The sequence below is a fragment of the Pseudochaenichthys georgianus genome, chromosome 4, assembly GCF_902827115.2.
Source record: "Pseudochaenichthys georgianus chromosome 4, fPseGeo1.2, whole genome shotgun sequence".
Lineage (NCBI taxonomy): Eukaryota > Metazoa > Chordata > Actinopteri > Perciformes > Channichthyidae > Pseudochaenichthys > Pseudochaenichthys georgianus.
In genome coordinates, this window is record NC_047506.1 from 9,944,838 (window position 1) to 9,965,311 (window position 20,474).

Here is a 20,474-nt window from a genome sequence, read left to right on the forward strand (position 1 = left end):
GTTGGACTCTGTCTCACAGGCAGGTTGCAGTGTAACATCAGAGGACACTGGGCCAATTGTACATTCTCAAACTGCACCACTTAGAACTAACTAAACAATGCAAAGATTATTTTTATATAATTGTATTCAATAACAATAAGAAATTCAACAGTATGAAGTGATTTGTAAATAGGAATACAGATTAGGACTTAATGTTTTCATAAATATATTTTTCTCCCAGTTTGACATGGGACTTATTTTTACCCTCTCAAAGAACTGGAACTGAGAACCGAAAATAACCGGAATCGAAAAGCAGAACCGGAATCGTTAAAATCCAAACGATACCCAACCCTTTGTGTGATGCAGTAAAATCTTACCGCTCACTTACGTTAGCGGTATCATAAAAACCGTGGGAAAATGTAAAATACGATGACGAAGAAGAAGATTCCAGTGGCCCCAATTTTTGTCCATTCTGGACAAGTGAAAAATGTATTCGGACAAGTAAATTGCCAAACTCACTTGTCCATGGACAAGTACTCTCTAAAAACTTTTTCTCACACTGGGTCAGTTTTTCAAACATTTCTCTGTGATCAGTCTGCACTGCTACATTCAAAAGCCACACAGCTTAGTTTTCATCTACATTTGTATTCTGTCTTTTTATCGTTAACCTTTGTAGTGTGTATCTTGTAATCTGTGCCTTTGTTTCCTGAAAAAGACAAATTTCAAAAAAGCCTCGATAGTGTTAATTCATCAGTCTCATAATTCGTTGGCTTAGAGTAGGGGTGCCCAACCAGTCGATCGCGAGATGTGTCTAAAAATAGAACAACAATATTCTGTTTTATCGTTAATATCCTATAACATAATCTTCCTGTGCCATAATAATGCACTTGAACGCAGCAAAGCTTTGTGCTTGGTGTGACCCCATGTGTCGGGGCATGGCTGGTGGGCAGTGGGCACTAGTTAGCTGACGTTGTCCGTGTCAACAGGAGTGACAGTCCGCACACCAGTGGCAGCACCAGAGATTTTCTCTAGGGGGTGCTGTGGGGTAGCTTGACGTTTCATAGAGGGTGCTCAAACATTTAGGGTTTCCCATTAATGCACCAGCGCTACAGTTGAATTCGCTACTGCAACACTCCCCACACGCACATACACAGTGTACCCGCAACTGTTACAATGAAGGCTCGATAATCACTTCAAGGCATATAGGTGTAAGCAGGGGTAAATTGCTATTTTTACAAGTGGTGAGTGGACCTAACCTCCTCTAGGGGGGTCCGGGGGCATGCTCCCCGGGAACATTTTTAATTTTTTTAAATATTGAAGTTAAAAGCATCAATCTGTTGCACTTTGAGAGCAACATTAAGAGATCTATAGATATATCACTCAACACCCATTTGAAACAGAACTGTAAACAGATTTTCTTTTTCTTCATAGATATTTTACAAATCACTCTACTTTTAAACTGTATTCTTTTCATAACTGTTTTTCATTTATGCTCTTATTTTTTTTACACTGATCATGCAAACGTGTGCCTCGGAAATACTTATTTACATAAATCGTTACCAAACCGTTTGAGACCCACTGAGATAACTAGACTAAAGTTAAATCTAAACACTGACAGAGTCCTTGAGCTGAGGTTATCACACACACACACAAAAGCAGAGCTTGAATGAAACGGAGACCCAGAAGTAAGCTACTTGTACTGTAGCATATTACTTTTGAATCAATAATTTTTCAAATTATGAATTTCACACAAAAAAAAAAGACATACATTTCTTGGGGGTGCTTACGGAATGCTATGGCTATCCTGGGCAGTACTTTAGCACAGGGGTTCCCAACCTTTATTGTGCCAAGGACCGGCAGATACATTAAAAGAAAAACCGGTTGTCAATTTTAACTGATTTTAATATTTACTCGCCACCAGCAGGTAGCAACAGAGGCTAATTGTATGTAACAGCCTGAACAAATACTAGAACAATATGCATCCAAAACATATTAATGTTTAAAAAAGAACCGGTGTCGTTTTTTGGTTTTTCGGAAAAACGGAAAACCAAAAAAACAACGTTATTCAGTTTTTAAACCAAAACGGGAAAATGGATAAATCAACGTTTTGGACCCGCTGGTGCTTTACTTCTCAGAGGCGGATTTACACGTCCCGCTGCCTCCTGATGCTGCAGCCATTTCATGAAGTGAAGGAGGTTTTCCTTCTATAAAACAGCAGCAGATACCGCGAGAGTCCCGGACATGATTTAATAGATCAAGGCAGGCTGGTTTACTCTCCTGTTTTGCCAATCCGGTGCTTAAACAAATAGCTCTACACCCCTGGCCGACATATCCTTAAAATGAAGTCCGAGTTTGAAATATATCTCAAATAATGTATGCACTGCCATTTCCCCACATAAACATAACGGTCTGCAATTAAACAGTTTTCTCCTGTGCGCTCCTCTTCCTACTTGGCGCAAAACTTTCTCGTACGCACGAGAGGCTGAGACCATAGGCTGATCTGCCGAATCCCTCGGAACATCATAAAAGCCATGGCATTTTTAACAGTTTTCTAGTGGAAGTTTAACCAGGCTACTGGATGAAATAATATGACTGGTATAGGTGCAACAATGAAACACTTTTTGAAAAATATATTATGATAAAATATTTTTATATATTTATAATTCTGCAAATATTACAATAAACTCACAGCTATTTCGCGGCCCGGCAATAACACCTCCGCGGCCTGGTACCGGTCCGCGGACCGGGGGTTGGGAACCCCTGCTTTAGCACACCCTTGCCCCGTCACTGCCGCACACACACAAGACCGCAATTATGGCAGAAGCAAAAAAAGCCCAAAATATGGAGTGGGAGGATGATTATTTTTTTGTTTATTCCAAGTCCATCGGTCTCATCTGCAATGCGAGCGTGGCTTTACCGAAGACGGGTAATTTAGAGCGGCATTTCAAAACGGTGCACAAAGCATGTACAAGACGGAATTCCCTCCTAATTCTGCCCTACGCTCTTCTCTTTGTTGCGTGCATATGTAACAGAGTTAAACATGTGAATACATACAAGTTGTGAATTTTAAGAGATGATTATGATATTATAAGTTTTATTTCTCGTGGGAACACCGTCCCGTTGCACGTCTTTTTTTTTTACTTCCAGTAGGTTTTTTCCACCCTCCGTGGACTGGCCATCTGGAGAATCACAGAACAGCCGGTCGGCAAGGGCCGGCTCGATTCGCTGACGGCCGTCACCGCCCTTCATTTGTTATGTTTTTAAAGGCATCATTGAAGTTGCACCGACAGAGGTCCGCCGTTTCCCCGCAGCGAGGCTCCCCCCCCAGTTGACAATTCGCTAGCACCCCCCACCCCTCTCTATTTGGACTGGTAGATCTCGGCAGACTGGCAACTTTAAAAGTAGCTCTTGGTTCCAAAAAGGTTGAGCACCCCTGGCTTAGAGCGATCAGAAGCTACTGCCAGAACTGGGATAATGTCAGAAAATATTTGGACTATGGCAAATACTGTGCACACCAGTGAAAAGAAGATACAGATGCCCATACACTGCTGAGGCCCTTAAAATACATTTGTCAACAACAACAACGATGAATTTTATTATTTTAAAATCAGGGAGTTTCTTACTTTGGCATCACACATTGTTTTAAAAAAAAAAGCTGGGGTTTCTCGTCAGTTTGGCCTATCATTCCATTTGATAGTTTTTAAAAACTAAAAACCATATTTTTTTTTAAATACTTTTCCTTCAAGTGGATGTTACTTCACTAAGTGTTCCAAGGCCAAGTTGCAGATGGAGCCCCCATTTTACACACACACACTTACACATTTCCACCACTGCTCCGTTAATAATAAATGACCTCTGTGTGACTTAGGAAAGACACTGCCGCCCCAAACAAGCTGTCTATGTCTGTGGTATTCCTCACTCATCCACTTTATGCTTTTTGTTTCCTGATTCTCCCCTCCAAATTGACTTGGTGGTCAAATCAGAAATGGCCTGCATGTCTAGTTTAAGGCTCGGGTTCAGGGCAGATTTTTCTTTATACGTGCATCAGACTCGGCCGGGTGTTGGGGAACATCTAAGGAAGTCGGATATGTGTTTATGGTCTAGTGTCAATAACCTCCTCACCTTTCATGTTCTTTTTTTCACATTTGCTCTAAAGGAGGCTGGTTCTGGGGGCGAGGCCAAAGGACCAGACTCAATGAGTTTACATCGAAATGTCAGAGAAGTCAGGGCAAAGCACCAAGGCAAAGGATGGCAAAACAAAGTATGCAACCCTTAGCCTCTTTAACACCTACAAGGGCAAATCTTTGGAAACCCAGAAAACTGCAGGTAAGCTCTCACTATGTTTCCCTGTTATTCTTGCAAACTATTTCAATTAATCAATGTTATAATTAGGGCCGGGACTTTAACGCGTTAATTAAGATTAATTAATTAATTACACAAAACGCGTTTTATTCGCACTTATTTTTGCACAGCGGAACGTTTCTCACTGGATGAGTTTCAGGCGTACCGATTATACTGGAGCACCAACTAACGTTCATGACTTCAGCATGGGACTTCAAACAACAACAAACCACGGTGAACAATAGTCAAACATGAACGAACAAGCTGATGAGACCGCTTTGGTCGGCCCCGTGGATGGGAATTATTATTTTTTTAAACGGACCGATGGAAGCGTCGATAAGAGCACGGTTGCATATCACCGCAGCACATCAAGCCTAAAGTATCACCTAAATGCAAAGCATGTAGCAGCTAGCGTGGACGTTAGCCCGACTCCGAGTGCAAGGAACCACACCCTGACCCAACCCACACTCATCTGGTTTCAGGGCCAGGATAAGTAAGTCCATGTCTGAGAAAATAACCAGCTCACTGGATTGCACTTGACTGTAGACCACTTGGAGTCAAATCCATGTGAACATTGCTTCTCACTGTTCTCAGGTCAAATAAGTATATTTGATTAAAAAATGCGATTAATTTCGATTAATTAATTACAAAGCCTCTAATTAATTAGATTCATTTTTTTTAATTGAGTCCCGGCTCTAGTTATAATATAAAGTAATACCCTTAGGATGCTCACGTATTTTCCTTGCTTTACGACATGTACAATTGATTTTCATTCTAGTTGCTGCGAGACATGGGCTCCAAAGTTTGGGCAAAGTTGCTGCTAGCCGGCGCATGCCCCCTCCGGCGAACCTGCCCAGTCTGAAGGCAGAGAACAAGGGAAACGACCCCAACGTCAACATCGTCCCCAAAGACGGGAGTGGCTGGGCATCTCGACCTGAGGGAGGGGAGGAGAGGTAAATTCATAATGTTGCTATAGCACCACAATTATGGTGTTTTTGTTAAGGGCTACATCATATTTGGAGTGTCATCCATGTTTCAAATGAGTGTTTTTGGAAACTGTCCTTTTCATCTGCCATAGGCAACAGGAGACGCCCCCACCCCCGGTCAAACCACCCGTGGTCCCGCCTCCAGAGCCTTCTATTGTGGGCAGCCGCTCTTGGGCCAGCAGCAAGCAGACACCAATAGAAGGTGCTGTTCACTTTCTCCATGCTCACTACACAACTCATAAAACCTATATAAGCTCTTTTCCTGTTAGCTCAGCATGTCTTCTCACTATTACCCAACGTTCTAGTTGTTTTACTTTGCTCCTCTGCGATCTCTGAAACGCAGCAAAACCAGAATGTTGGCATGTGTAAACATTAGTGGTCACTTATGTATGTCTAGTACAATTCTTTACGATATCAGGCAACCCTCACATTACAGCCTGCAGGAATCATTAGTTTGAACTAAATCTGATATCAGGTTGAAAATGGGACTGTACACCAACCTAAGGTTAAACCAAATGATTCTCTGTTAGTCTCTGTATTATATTTTTCATAATGGGATTTCTGTGTATTTATAACCATGTGCTTTTATTCTACAGGAGCTCCTCGTGTGAGTAGTCAATTTCACCAGGAGTTTCCTAGCTTGCTGGCAGCTGGTGAGGGGGAGAAAGAGGATGGTCCAGAAGAGGAGCCTTATGGACCGGGACCTAGCCTCAGACCTCAAAGTATGGCTCATGCCCTTAAACAACATTCACGGTCCACTTATTGATGTCTCGTTCCCTTTTTCTTCAGGAACCGCAAGAACTCTGTCAATTAATATCTCTCTTCCTTTTTCTCGTTAGATGTTGGCAGTTGGCGTGAGGGCGGAGGCAGGAATTTAATCACTGCACCCAGCCCCTCTGAGATGGACAACAGGCCTCTGGAGGAGGGGGGTGCGGTCCCTGATACCTCTACGCCTCCAGGGGAAGCTGAAGAGGCTGGGCGAACAGTAACCGCTGACGTTCAGAATGAGAAAAGGGATGGCAGGGAGAAGGTGCCCCCCTCTGCCCCCGCTTCTCAGCCTAAACTCAACGGGGGGCAACAGCCTCCTGCTGGGGTACCAACACACTTTGACCCTGCTTTCAGGAGCATGATGCCACCCTATGTAAGTCTCGGCTTCATATTTTTGAACAAACCACACTAACTCATTCTATTTAAAGTATCTAGCTGTGTTTATTGCTGATGATTGCTTTCTTTGTCTTTCAGATGTTCCAGGCATTTCCTCAAATTTCTTTTGCCCCAGGGCAAGGAAACCTCAGATACCCTGTCCCACAGGAAGGAGCAAAGTGAGTTCACATATTCATGGCTTAGCCCAAAATAAAAGATACTTTTAATTTGTATTTAATTGTATCATTGCAAACACACAATATACTCTGAAAATGATAATTAACAACAAAAAACGTTTTATTCATGCAGCGTATATACCATATTATATTTAGGATTAGAAATGAACCCAAGTTCCCTAAACAATAAAGTTCAGATGTGATGCAATCACACAGAAGCACTGGATACTTTACTGATATTTAGCTATGAATAGAGGAAAATATGAATGTACTAGACCAGGTGCCTTACGACTGTTCTCTGCTTTTTCTTCTGCTGGATGGTCAGGGGTCCCCGTTCACGACCCCAGCAGGGTCCCCCTCAGGGCTGGCACAAGGACCCAGACAGGCCCTCCATCATCAGCGCAACAGAACTGAAAGGGCTCGACAATTTAGACACAGACACAGACGAGGGCTGGGCAGGTTAGTAGCTACACCTATTAACCTCTGCGTAAATTAATAATTCAAACAAATTAATTTAACATCTTTCAATCCAACACTTTCTGCCTCACAGGAGCCCAGATGGAAGTGGACTACACAGAGAAACTAAACTTCAGCGATGATGAGGAGAACCAAGCTAATAAAGAAAAAAGAGAAAACTGGTTAGTATTTCATTCTAACTTTTAAACACTTGCATTCCCTAACATTTACTATTTAGGCCCTGTGCTTTAGTGTTGCAGAAAATACATCGGTGGTTATTTATTTAACCTATAAATTCAAAAATATGTTTAATTTCCAAATGATTTGAGAGAATTTGTGATGTGCATGTTTCACGAGATTGTTAGTTGGAGACATGTAGGGCTGCAACAAACGACTAATTTGATAATCGATTAATTAAACGATTAATCGACTATTCGGACTAGTATGCCTTGCACAATTTCTGAAACGTTCTTATTTAGCCATCAACTTTTAGATGTAGCTTGAGGTTGTTTTAGGCATGTGGAAACTAACAATGAAGACAATAAAGATGAATACTTGATTCAAAAATACATATATTATAAATTAACTAAACAAATTGTGAACAAAACTAACATTGCTTTTTATTTAAATTAAATAAATAATATTTCACATCAAAAGAAACAACAGTGTTTTAACAAATGGTATTAAATAATGTGATAACAGAACTGTAAACAGAATAGCTGAAACTTTTACTAAATAAATAACTCGGTTACCTCTAATCATTAACCCGTTTGTATAATTGTGTTAACTCCGTGTGTTGCTGACGTGGAAACGTTACTCGTGGATGGGGCTACAGAGCTGCTAGAAAGACAGTGGAACCCGGTGCATTCCTCCGTCTGGATGTGGTGCACTTTTGCTAAATGTTTAGACAAATTGCTCGTGTTACCGCCCTTACATGCTAAACTCTTATTGCACTATTGGCAACGAGCATTGTCCACATCGAGACGGGTAACATTTAACCACACCTTGGAGCGCTTCTCTCCGCCATCCCCTCCGTGTGTTGCTGCACGTAGCAGCCGCGTGTGTGTAAACTGCCCCGCCCCCAGAGAGATCGCGTCTGGATTGGAAAGATCGAAAATACATCAGACACATTTGTTTGTCTTTTTGCATATTAGAAACGAGTTGGCGACACTAAGACTGCGATATAATGTTTATGTAGCAATAACACATATGACATATCTTTTTTAAATGTCTCCAGTACCGATAAAAAGACCGATAACGTTGGAGCTTAACAGCGCGTAAAACACACGTGATGACGTCACCAACTAATCGACGACTGAATTTGTTGGCAATTAATTTGGTCATAGATTTTAATCGATTAATTCGATTAGTTGTTGCACCCGGAGAGACATGTGATGTTTTTTTGTTTGTTCACTTTATAACATATTTTCATTAATTTCAGGGAATGGATGGGTAAAGTGGAGCGCATGAGATCTCGGCCAGCAGAGGGTCAGGAGGGCTGGAAGGAGGGTCCCGAGGAGTGTGGGGGCAGTAAAACCTCATGGGCTGATGGTGATCCCAGAGCGCCATCCCCTGGCAGTATGGGGCAGTACAAGTCAGCTGCACCGCAGGACTACCAGGTAAAACCAGTTATCCTTTCACATACTTCACTTCAAATGGGCACTGTTTATTTAAACACAAAGTTGAAAATTCTGTATCTGTAATTCTGCATCTCCAGGGCAGCAGTCGTTCTGTTGTAAGCGGAGCTCCACGTGCAACCAAACCACCGGCTGCAGCAGCCCCTGGTGCTGAGGAGGACCCCGAGGCCTGGCGACAGAAGCGCAAGAAGCCTCAAGAAGTTTCTGAAGCTGTAGAACGGGCTAGGAAGCGAAGAGATGAAGAAGAACGGCGCATGGAAGAACAACGGCTCGCAGCTTGTGCTGAAAAACTGAAACGTCTCAATGAAAAACACCGCCAGACAACTGAAAGCACACCCGCCCTTGCTCAGCCCATCAATGAAGAAGCAGGACCTGCAGAGGAAGAAGAGTCCTTATCAGCTCCTGCTCCCGTATCCAGTCCTGTACCCTCCATCCCAGTTTCACTAACACCGGCCACAATCGTGCAAGCGCCTCTGCCTGAAGAGGTGGATCAAGGTGGGGAGATGGTGGAGCGAGAACACGAGATAGTGGAGCGAGAACACGAGATAGTGGAGCGAGAACACGAGATAGTGGAACCAATTGTAGAGGAGGAGGATCCCCTGCCTCGTCAGCCCAGTCCAACGATCCAGAGACCCTTGGCCTTTGCTCCAGAGCCTCAGAGCGAGGAAGAGAGCTCCTTGGTTGAGGTTAGCGCCCTGGTGGAGGACAACCAGGTAGACAGAGCAGTGCCTATCCAAGACTATTTCAACTTGGAGGACAACAGAGGTGAGTTAACCAGAGCCGTTCCTTTAAGGTCGCATGTAAATGTTTGTTTAGTTGCGACTGACTATATTTCTTTCAGTAACAGATCCAAATACTATTGATTTACTGCCTGCATTGGATGAGCCCCACCTGTCTCCACCTCACATGGACCTGCCCAGTGGAGAGGAAGTCTCTATGGCACCGCCACAACTCGAAGGAGAAGCCGCAGCTGCTCTGCGTCCCTCTCTCAACTCGGGCTATTCCAAACAGTTTCAAAAGTCTTTGCCTCCTCGTTTCCTCAGACAGCAGGTAAGGATGTCCACATCTGGTCTGTTAATGGCAACTGTGATTTTGCTTGTTAAATAAGAATTTGTGTGAAAGTCATTGTCAAGGCAATTTTTCAAAGAACAATTTAAATAAAATAAAAAAGATTATATCCTCAAACTTGAATACCTCCAGTAAAAAGAAAAGGTTTTGACCTAATGGCAATTGTTAAAGCATCGTGTTGTCAGAACAAACAAATATGACGATGAGCCATCATTAACGCAAACACAGACACTTACAATGTAATGTATACAATTCAAATGTTTTGTCTCTGTTACCAATCCTTGTTCTTGTAGGAGCAGATGAAGCAGCAACAATGGCAGCAACAGCAACACCAGAGTGGAGGCTCCTTGTCCCCATCAGGTGGCGGAGGCGGTGTCCCAGCTCCCCAACAACAACAACAGCAGCAGCAACAACAACAACACCGCTCGATGTATCAACCCATTGGCCCCCACCACCAGCACCTGGCGTCCATGGGCTTTGACCCCCGCTGGCTCATGATGCAGTCCTACATGGACCCTCGCATTATGTCAGGACGTCCTCCCATGGACATGCCAACTAACATTCACCAAGGTGGGGAATTCTTTGGAACAGCAATATAGAATGTATCCTAGAGATAAAAGTACTGAAAGGTTACAGATGTGCCAGAAAACCTATTGAAAGTCTCTCTTCTTTGTCTTCTCCAGCGAGGATGCCTCCGAAGCAGATCATTCGCAGAGAACCGGGTGACAATTCCAGCTCCAGCTCTGACTCCTTTGACCATTTGACCCGACCAATTCGTGACCATGGCCTGCCGTCAGACTCACGGATGGTATGGGGATCGGAACCGTACCCACAATCGGAGCCTTCACCCTCTGTAACTCCTCCAAAAGGACAAGATGATAACAAAGAGCCGAGGTAAATAATTGATAGATGACAACATAAGAAAACAACTTTTTATTTAACGCATGTAACTAAATAACCATTTTCTATTTGACAGGATCGACTGTGGTTTGGATCTAGACAGGGGTCTAACAACTATCTTTCCCCAGGACCAAACTGTATTGGACTCTCACAAAAGTAACTTCTTCCAGGACCCTACAGAGTCCCTGTCAGCATTTACTCCGGGCCCAGAGGATGTATCGGGGCCTCTAGACAGGGTTCCTGTGGCCTCAGCCTTTGATTCAGAAGAAGCAGGCCTCCCAAGTGGGGAAGAGGTAGAAGCTCTCGGCCAGGCGATGCTGCAGACGAGCGTCTCCCAGGGCTCCAGCCATTCCCTCAAGCTGGATGAGCCCAGGTTTGATGGGCTGTCCCTGGGAGCAACATCTCTAGACATTCAGGACTCTGCAGAACGTTCTGATGATAAGCCTCAGAATGAACCCTACCCCCAGCCCCAGGCTGCTGCTTTGACTAGCAACAGGGCTACACCACCTGCTGATGGATTACACAAACAAGAGAAACTGCCTTTGCCAGTCCCGAGCAAGCAGAAAGCCGAGCTGCGCTGGGGCGCAAGATCAGGGGCCGGACGCAGAGAAGGACCAGGTGGAGAGAGACCTCTCCGCAGGTCTGGCCCAATAAAGAAGCCTGTCCTTAGGGACATGAAAGAAGAGAGGGAGCAAAGAGAAGAAAGAGAGAAGCGCCTTGAGAGAGGAGAGAGAGGGGATAGAGGAGATAGAGGAGAGAGATTGGAGAGAGGAGAGAGAGGAGACCGCTTCAAGAAGGATCAATCATCCAAAGCTCCGTCTGCAGCTGCAGTTGTGTCTGAGGGTTCCAGATCTCAGGCGGAGGGGAAGAGAGAAGCTGCTGAGGCTGAGGAAACGCAGACTGGCCTTCCAAAAGTCAAAGACCCTCAGCCTTCATCTGGGGTTCCCACCTCTTCCTCTCAGGAGGAGAAAGCAGACAAACCGCCCAGCAATGACCAACATCCAGAACCCAAACTGCCCTCCAGGAAGGAGTCCAATCTTCCTCCACGTTCATACCGACGAGAGGACAGAGAGCGGGAACGTGAGAGGGATATGGACAGAGACAGGGACAGGGATAGAGAGTGGCCTGCTGACCCATTCAAAGCACGTGGTCGAGGCGAGTATTACTCCAGGGGACGGAGCTACCGGGGTGCTTACAGTGGCCGAAACAGGGGGGGTCGTGGTCGAAGCCGGGCAGAGTACAATTACAGAGAGCCCCGATCACGCTCAGATTTACCTTTGGTTGGAGGCGCTGCTGCCTTCCGCAACAGGGAAGAAAGCGAAACACGCAGCGAGAGCTCAGACTTTGAAGTTCGTCCAAAGCGTAGGCGGCGCCGGGGTTCAAACACAGATTCTGAGAGTGAAGGTGGTAGAGAGTCTGCCAGTGATACCGGACCCTCTGATCGTGAGCCTAGCACCAAACCTAGCCGTCCATTGAGGCGAGAGCTCCCTGGGGAGGCCCGGCCTGGGCCCCACAAGCCAGGCTTTGGACCTCCTCACATGGGGGAAAGGGTTGGACACAGAGGGGACGATGAGAGCAGACCCAAGCCAGGATTCCTTGCTAAGGGAGATCCTTCACGACGAGGAAGAGGAGGACTTTACAGTAGACGAGGTGGAACAAGGGAACGTGGTGGCCCTCGCCCAGGCCCTCTCAGACGGCCAGGTGCTAGAGAGTCCTCCTCTCAGTGGCCCTCTAAACCCATGGAGACATTCAGGCCGGAGGACACAGACTCCTCACAAAGATATGACAATCCTGCTGCAGACCGAAGACCCCCTAGGTCTGATGGCAAGATATTTTTTGAAGGGGCTCCTCAGAGTAGTAGAGAAAGACCACGGCGGTCCAGACCAGCAAGGCCCCCCAGGCAAGATAAACCCCCCCGCTTTAGGCGCTTGAAGGAACGGGAGGCTGCAGTGTTAGCTAATGGAGAAACAGCCCCAGGTCCCTCTGTCCCTCTACTCCCAGTGCCTGCTGCTGCTGTCCCCAGCTCTGCTCCAGTGTCCCACTCCCCAACCCTGTCCAGGGCTCCGGGGACCCCTCTGACTGTGCCTGCAGACGTGGCCGCCACTATGCCTGCTCCTGACTTGTCCTCCTCTATGGAAGCACCCTTGCCTGACACCAGCAGCCCCACCATCACTGCAGTTGGAACCAAATCCCCTGACCTATCCAACCAGAACTCTTCAGATCAAGCCAATGAGGAATGGGAAACCGCCTCTGAGAGCAGCGACTTCAACGAGAGGAGAGAGCGAGAAGAAAGGAAAGGAGCTCTCGAGGCTGCTCATGAAGCAGCCACTGCCTCTGCCCAGGCACCTGCACTGCCCCAGGGCTCCATGACCCCCAACAGAAGCCCCCCTGATGGACGGGTGACTCCAAAACGTGACGGGGCTCCTGCAGCCAAGAGGAGTTTCTCAAATCAAAGGCCTGCAGAGAGACAGAATCGTAGAAGCAACAGTGGAGCCAAACCGGTGCGGAGCTATGCAGGAGGCAAGGGGGAGAGGAGGGGAGGGGCCAAAGCCGGCCGCAAAGGGTGAGTTTGAACAATCGTGCTTTTGTGTTTGGTTAGGCATTTACTTTGTCTGCTTACATTAACACTTAGCACAATGAAGTTGACTCAATGAAAATTGTGCAGGTTTATTTACATACAATGAACCCCTTGTGTAGGTGTGTGTCTAATGAATAGTTGCACTGCATATCACTCGTGAAGAATCTTAGGTAGATTACTCTATTCAAGTGTGCTGTAATTGGCCATTCAAGTGTATTGGTTAAAATCTTATAAATATGGCATCAGTGTGCTGGTATTTTTAGATCCTCTCACTTTACCTTATTCAGCAGCATTTCTGATTCTTAAAGGAGACATGTCATGGCCATTTCCACTGATCATAATTCCATTGTTGAGGTCTACTAGAATAGATTTATATTGTGCAATTTTCCAAACTCACATTGGTTTCTCAAACAGCATCTCTGTAAACTACGTGTATTCACTGAATTTCACTCTCTGCCTTTAACAGCTCGTTGTAGCTCCAATACTGTGCTCACAGGGAGGGTACACAGCCGAAGTAAAAACAATAAGTGTGGCTTGATATTGAGTAAGAAAAAGGTTGATAAATGCTGTGAGAATGGGTCTGCAGAGAGAATTTTGCCGAGATCCCAACTGTCTGTTATCAGCCTGCAGCCAGGGAGGAGAAATCAGTGTGTGTGTGTGTGTGTGTGTGTGTGTGTGTGTGGAAGTCCGTGGATTGGTCAATTTGGACTAATCAGCGGGGGCTTAACGTAACTGCTCCACGGATTGGTCCATTTAGTTCCGGGTACATCCTTACATAATCTCGTACCCGGAAGAATCAAATGGATGATGACGTTTCACCAACGAGGCGTTTTGGGGAGGTATTTTCTGTGTTAAAGTTGTACTTGCTACAGGGTGTACTTTGAGGGTTTTGACTCTGTTTACATGCATAAAAACCTTCATAACCTGTGTGTGAGGTGACGTGCAACAACATTAACCTTTCTGTTGGTCGCTTGTTAGCAGACCCTTCACGTGGTGGCAGAGCGAACAGGTACAGGCAGGGCCCATAATGATAGCCCTATAGTTTAAATCTACTACCCACACATGAACATATGGAAATGGGTTACTATTTAAAAAAATAAATGTATTTATAAATGTATTTAGGAACCTATCCATGTGATTTTTAGTGGGTTGTCGACCTCAAATCTGGTGCATTTTGAGGGGAAAATATAGAGACTAGATCTATGGAAACACCTATATTAAACAGAACTGTATACATTTCAATAATCATAAAATCATGGCCATAACCAATAACATACCATTTCCAATATGAAAAAAACACTGAAACTTGTTAATTAATTTGTTTTTGGTTCATGTATAGTTGTGAGTGTGTCTGTGCTCTCCTGTCTCCCTCCTCTCCCCCTGCTCCTCTTTGAGGCAGCAGCAAAGACTAGTTTTCTCTCAACAAGTTTTAAAAGTGTATCTTACCTTTTTTCACCTTAATATGTGTTTACATAACTGGTGACCACACCGTTTGAGACCCACTGAGAACTTAGACTAAGTTAACTATCTAAACACTCAGAGTCCTTTACCTCACCTGAGCTGAGCTTATCCCGAGCTGGAATGACACACAGACCAATCAAGGGCTTTGATTTATGATCTGTATGACAGTGGCCATGTCGGCAGGCCACATCATGTGGACAGCCAGTCACCCTGTGTGAGGCAGGCCACTTAACAGGCCAGAAGGAGGCGAGATCAGTGCAAGGGAGCGATGGATCATTGTCCACAAGTTAATCGATCGCAGATGGCGTCGTGGTCACGGACGAATACATTTTTTTTAAATAAAAAAACAAAAAACCTAAATGGGTCGTGAAAAATACTTGGGCGGCCATTAATATACCTGGGCGGCCCCCCCAAGTATAGTCTGTGTGGGAAACCCTGCGGCTTCACAAAACTTTTCAGAGTTTTACGGGGCGTGTTTTGCAATTCGCCCAGCCAAAAGAAATTGGTACTTTTGTCTCCCCATGATAGTACCACCTCTCCAGCAGGCACTAACAATGGGGGTAAAACTTCCCGGCACTAAGTACTCTTTTTGGTGTGAACGCAAAATAAGGGGTCCTAACGGAACTTAACGGGAAAAGTACTCCGGTGTGAACGCGCCTTTTGAATCTGTATTATTTGTCATCTTCTACTTTATAGTACAGTTGGAATAAAACAAAGGTTACATAGCTTTTTGCGCAAATCCGATTGTTCTCATTTACATAATTAGTTTACACTCTTTGTGTCTCAGGCCTCTTTCACCACCACCCTGCTGACCTATTCAACATTGAAATGTGTCACATAGTCTCTGTTAGGGTTTCAATGTTTCCTTTATTCTCTAACATGTGTCTCTGATACAAACAGCCCTGCAGCCCAGCAGAATCCAGATGGGACATCACAAACACCTGGAGGAGCATCACAGAGGCCTACTAAAGACCCGTCTGGCCGTCGTAAAGATGAAGCCAAACAGGCCGCCAAGAAGCCCAAAGAGAATGCTCTTTCTCAGTTTGATCTTAACAATTATGCCAGTACGTAAACACGTTTTTATCCTGACTCTAAGTCTGGAACTTAAACCTTGCTCCTGCTCCTCTTAACCTGAAAACTGAATAAATGTCTTTATTCTCTTCTGTCCCGTCACTGTAGGTGTTGTGATCATCGATGACCATCCTGAGGTCACCACCACTGAAGACCCACAGTCCAACACCATTGATGACGGCTTCACAGAGGTGGTCTCCCGCAAGCAACAGAAACGGCTGCAAGACGAAGAGAAACGGAAAAAGGAAGAGCAGACTCCTCAGGTAAGAGATGGCCAAGAGAATAGCTTGGCCCATTTAGTTTACATAAACTGAAACGGCAATATTTGAGTCCCTATAACCTCTTAATACTCATGTCATGGATGCACTATGTTATGTTTTTTTACTATCTAATTGCAGAGAAATAAAAAAAAATCTGTAGTGGATAAATTATTACACTTTTTTTTATTTATTTTTTATATATATATAAGGGATGGCCCAGAGGCAGCTCCAGATATAAAAATACTTCATTTATAATGTAAAAGTTCACGAGGCAAAATGAGTAAACTGTAACTCACATATTAAATCCCAAATTGATTGTTAATGTACCATTTCGGCATATCGTATATTGGAGTAGTTTTGCGATATCTTACTTTAAAGCCTTTTTATCGGAAAAGTTGATGTTCTGATATCATGCACTACTAAGTCGTACTGTGTTCTACAGAACTGGAGTAAAAAAGGCTCTGGTGAGAAGAGCAGAGGAGGCGGCGGAGGAAAGCTGCCACCAAGATTTGCCAAAAAGCAGTCATCACAACAACAACATCAGCAGCAGCAAAAACATCATCAACACCAACAACAACAGCAGCAGCAGCAGCAGCAGCAGCAGCAGCAGCAGCAGCAGCAGCAGCAGCAGCAGCTGCAGCAGGCCACACAGTCTCAGCCTCCTGTCCCCCCCGAACCTCAGGCCCAACAGCAACCTCCAATTTCTGCCCCCCAGCATCCTCACCTCGCCCCCTCTCATCCTACTGCATCCCCGCAGACTCTGGAAGGAGCAGTGGCTCCACTGCCCTCCATCCCCCCTGCCACTGTGGACTTTACCTCAAAGAGCCTCCCCCCCGGACCCGTGCAGGCGCACAGCACTCTGGGAACAGAGCTGTGGGAGAACAAGGTAGCAGGCACCACGGTCCTTCCTGATGTTAAGAAACGTGAGTGGAAAAGTAAATTATTGTTACAAATGTCTGCTTGAGTCCTTAATGTTGTGATTAAGTTAATAAACCAGCAAACTTGTCTAAAATATGCAATGTGTTTATTCCAGTTGGTCCAATCAGCCCTCCACAGCCACCTTCTGTGAGTGCCTGGAACAAACCCCTTACCTCCTTTATTGGCATGGTTTCCTCTGAGGTATGTGGAATACGTCCCGTCTTTGGTTGAGTGTATAATCCTTAGATTCAATTATTAAACTTGAAAAATGTTGTGTTTCAGGGTATGAAGCTAGGATCGGAGGGAGGTGTGGAAATGGCAATAGACAGTATTCAGTTTGGAGCGCCGTCATCTGCAGGCAGCACCGACAGTGATGGAGTTCCAGCGTTGCTAGAAAACATCTCTGAAAACAAACTACCCGCTCCCAAAGAACAGAGACAGAAACAACCTCGAGCTGGCCCAATCAAAACGCAGAAGGTAGTTTAGCCATCATACATTGTTGTTTTGGATTTAGATTTTTTGTTTGGGCGAATTGTTTGACATAAAAACACCATTGTAATTGTGTAAATCCGACTCCTCAGCTTCCTGAAATGGAACCAGTGGAAACCAAGGAGTACAAGCCAGGTCCCATTGGTAAAGAGCGCTCATTGAAGAACCGCAAGGCCAAAGATGCACGTGGAGACGTGGAGGGGATGGAGGGAGGAGTCCCTGGAGGAGTCAGTAGAGCCACAGACTCCAGTCCACCCTGCAGCGAGACGGTACCAGAGCTGGGAGGAGACATCGAGGGCATGATCACAATCCCCTCTGCAGAGTACCACAGCAACTCTAAGGTACATCAGAGTCACATGATCACACCGCTTTCTTTTTGTAATATACTTATATGATAGTTGATTTGAGCGAAGCAATCACTTTACCTCTGGGCTTGTGGTTAAAGTAATGATTATGATGTGTGTTGAATTAATAACCAAGTCTCGTCTTTACTAGCTCACAATAAAAGTGAATTTCAATTAAATAATACCTCTATCAATATAAAAGTAATATTGCTGCACAAAAACATGCGTCTGAATTAACAGAATATATGTCTTTCCCTCTCAGGAGTCTGTCACCGACTACACCACCCCCTCCTCCTCACTGGCTGACAGTGTTCCTACAGGAGTGAATAAAATGGAAGAGATATTGGTGGCAAATGTGAGTACATCCTAGGGCTGTGCGATTATGGCAAAAATCATAATCACCATTATTTTGGTCAATAATTGATATCACGATTATTAAATACGATTATTCATTGACTTTGAAAACATCCATTTATTGAACTTTAAAACAAATACAACTAATAATTTGAACAGTGTCTTTTTAACTATTTATTACCCTGAATGTATAATTCAACTGAAAAACCAATACAAAAAAAAATGATATATTTACATTAAAATAAATAATATCAAAATAATAAATACCAATAAACAAGATCAACACATATTTTGGAGCACACTTCAACAAGCTACTAAACATATATAAATATGATGAATACAAATAAATTAGATCAAATATGTTTCAGTGCACTGTCACTACCTAGCAAAGCAAAATAATCGTTTTTTTTCGATTATGATGTTTTCGTAATTGTGGCAGGCTAAAATCGTAATCGTGATTTAAGATACGAACAATTGCACAGCCCTAGTACATCCTTATTCTCTAGGTCTGTGTCATACAGTTCTTATTCACAGGATAACTACTCTAATCCTAAAAACTGGGTATTATTCAAAGACTTATTTTTTGTATTTGTTTCAGGTGGCACTACCCCACTCACTGCCCATTCCTCGGAGAGAGACCCTGCAGCAGAGCTCCAGCCTCAGCAATGTCTCTCCTGCTACTGTTGACCTAACACTAAAGGTATGCAGAGAAGCAACACACCAGGAGTGTGCTGTACTTCGGAGAAAGGTTTCAGTTTAACATTACCTAAATACCTGCTACATTCTGTCTCCTCCTCAGATGGAATCGGCTCGTAAGGCGTGGGAGAATTCCCCAAGTCTGGAGAAGAACTCCCCCGTCGTGTCCTCTTCCCCCCCCATCACATCCTCGTACTCCACCTTCTCTTCAGCCTCTATGCCACAGATTCCCGTGGCTTCTGTCACCCCCAGCACCTCTCTGACAGGTAACATGACTCCCAGTAAACATCTGCCTTATATCTCCAATAGTGTTGTCAAAGATGTACATGTTTTACACATTTTTATCTCCACCCTGAAGGTTCTGGTACCTATACAACGTCATCACTCAGCACCAAGACCACCACAGCCTCGGACCCCCCTAACATCTGTAAGGTGAAGCCCCAGCAGCTGCAGAGTGGCGGTCTGTCCTCCAGCAGCAGCAGTAGCAGCAGCAGCTTCTCTCAGCTGGGCTGTGTGCCTACACTCCTGCCCCAGCAGCAGCAGACCCCCCAGGTGTACGTCTCTCAGTCTGCAGCAGGTGAGAGAAACATGGCACTGAACTGTGACGTTTGTTATGTCTTTAAATGTATACTTTAAACACCAACCTGCTTGTTCTTTTGATAGTCCTGATACTTCAGTTTCATGTTTTGGATGATTCACTATGTTCATAATCCCTAATATTCAAACCCTTGTATGTTGAGGTTCTGCAGCTCAGATTCCAGCCTTCTACATGGACACTAGCCACCTATTCAGTACCCCCCACCCTCGCTTGGCACCTCCCTCCCTGGCGCAGCAGCAAGGTTTCCAGCCTGGCCTCTCGCAGGTAGGACTGTCTCTTTGTCAGAAACAAGCTGCAAGATTGTTTTTTTAAACATGGAGGTAAAACTGCTTGTCTGTGTTTCTCCACCTTCTAGCCGACAGCAGTGCAGCAGATTCCAATCCCCATCTACGCTCCACTGCAGGGTCAGCTGCAGGGTCAGCCGCAGCACCAGCCGCTGCACCAGCCGCTGCACCAGCATCATAACCAGCATCATAACCAGCATCATAACCAACATCATAACCAACACCAACATCATCAACAACATCAACAACAACAACAGCAACAACAACATCATCATCAACACCAACAACAACACCACCAACAACAACAACACCAACATCAACATCAGGCTCAGCTGGGACTCAGTGCCGGTCCTCCAGTCTCCCAACCACAGGACCTGTTCAGTTCCTCACTGCAGCCTTACAGGTAACACTCAACACTGCACAGGTACTCGGTTGAAACACCGGGGGATATGCAGTACTGCAGAATCGCCAGTATCCCCATTTCCAACGCTAATGTTCTAAAGCTGCTCCAGTTACGGCCCGTCCACACAGCGGCGTGCGTTGACGCTTCCCCATTCACTTTGAATGGGGTGACGTCACTTTTAGCCGAAATGCATCGTGGGAAGCGACGTGGAGCGTAGCTGGCGTGGCTCGCTGCAAAAGTTGAGCAATGTTCAACTTTTGACGCCTCGGCGAGGCGTCAGCCAATCGAATCATATGCCAGTACAAGCTCTAGCCAATCAAACCGCTACTTGT

At 45.0% G+C, this 20,474-nt stretch overlaps 1 protein-coding gene across 5 annotated transcripts in view; it reads left to right on the forward strand.

Annotated features, from left to right (window-relative positions):
- Positions 1-20,474, forward strand: part of prrc2c (proline-rich coiled-coil 2C) — a 35,075-nt gene that overhangs the window by 8,755 nt on the left and 5,846 nt on the right. For 2 of the 5 annotated variants that reach the window (XM_071202854.1, XM_071202857.1), the window contains exons 2-27: positions 4,136-4,305; positions 5,099-5,273; positions 5,399-5,508; positions 5,903-6,028; positions 6,146-6,447; positions 6,549-6,628; positions 6,942-7,084; positions 7,176-7,263; positions 8,523-8,700; positions 8,799-9,483; positions 9,560-9,768; positions 10,080-10,356; positions 10,470-10,680; positions 10,763-13,249; positions 15,626-15,789; positions 15,905-16,059; positions 16,499-16,979; positions 17,090-17,175; positions 17,257-17,451; positions 17,556-17,804; positions 18,070-18,162; positions 18,760-18,861; positions 18,961-19,123; positions 19,216-19,434; positions 19,598-19,719; positions 19,811-20,142. In XM_071202854.1, coding sequence (XP_071058955.1) covers positions 4,191-4,305; positions 5,099-5,273; positions 5,399-5,508; positions 5,903-6,028; positions 6,146-6,447; positions 6,549-6,628; positions 6,942-7,084; positions 7,176-7,263; positions 8,523-8,700; positions 8,799-9,483; positions 9,560-9,768; positions 10,080-10,356; positions 10,470-10,680; positions 10,763-13,249; positions 15,626-15,789; positions 15,905-16,059; positions 16,499-16,979; positions 17,090-17,175; positions 17,257-17,451; positions 17,556-17,804; positions 18,070-18,162; positions 18,760-18,861; positions 18,961-19,123; positions 19,216-19,434; positions 19,598-19,719; positions 19,811-20,142 — 7,547 coding nt within the window. In that variant the 5' untranslated portion in view covers positions 4,136-4,190. The remainder of the gene's footprint in view (positions 1-4,135; positions 4,306-5,098; positions 5,274-5,398; positions 5,509-5,902; positions 6,029-6,145; positions 6,448-6,548; positions 6,629-6,941; positions 7,085-7,175; positions 7,264-8,522; positions 8,701-8,798; positions 9,484-9,559; positions 9,769-10,079; positions 10,357-10,469; positions 10,681-10,762; positions 13,250-15,625; positions 15,790-15,904; positions 16,060-16,498; positions 16,980-17,089; positions 17,176-17,256; positions 17,452-17,555; positions 17,805-18,069; positions 18,163-18,759; positions 18,862-18,960; positions 19,124-19,215; positions 19,435-19,597; positions 19,720-19,810; positions 20,143-20,474) is intronic. The other 3 variants (XM_071202856.1, XM_071202858.1, XM_071202855.1) reach the window with 2 other exon arrangements.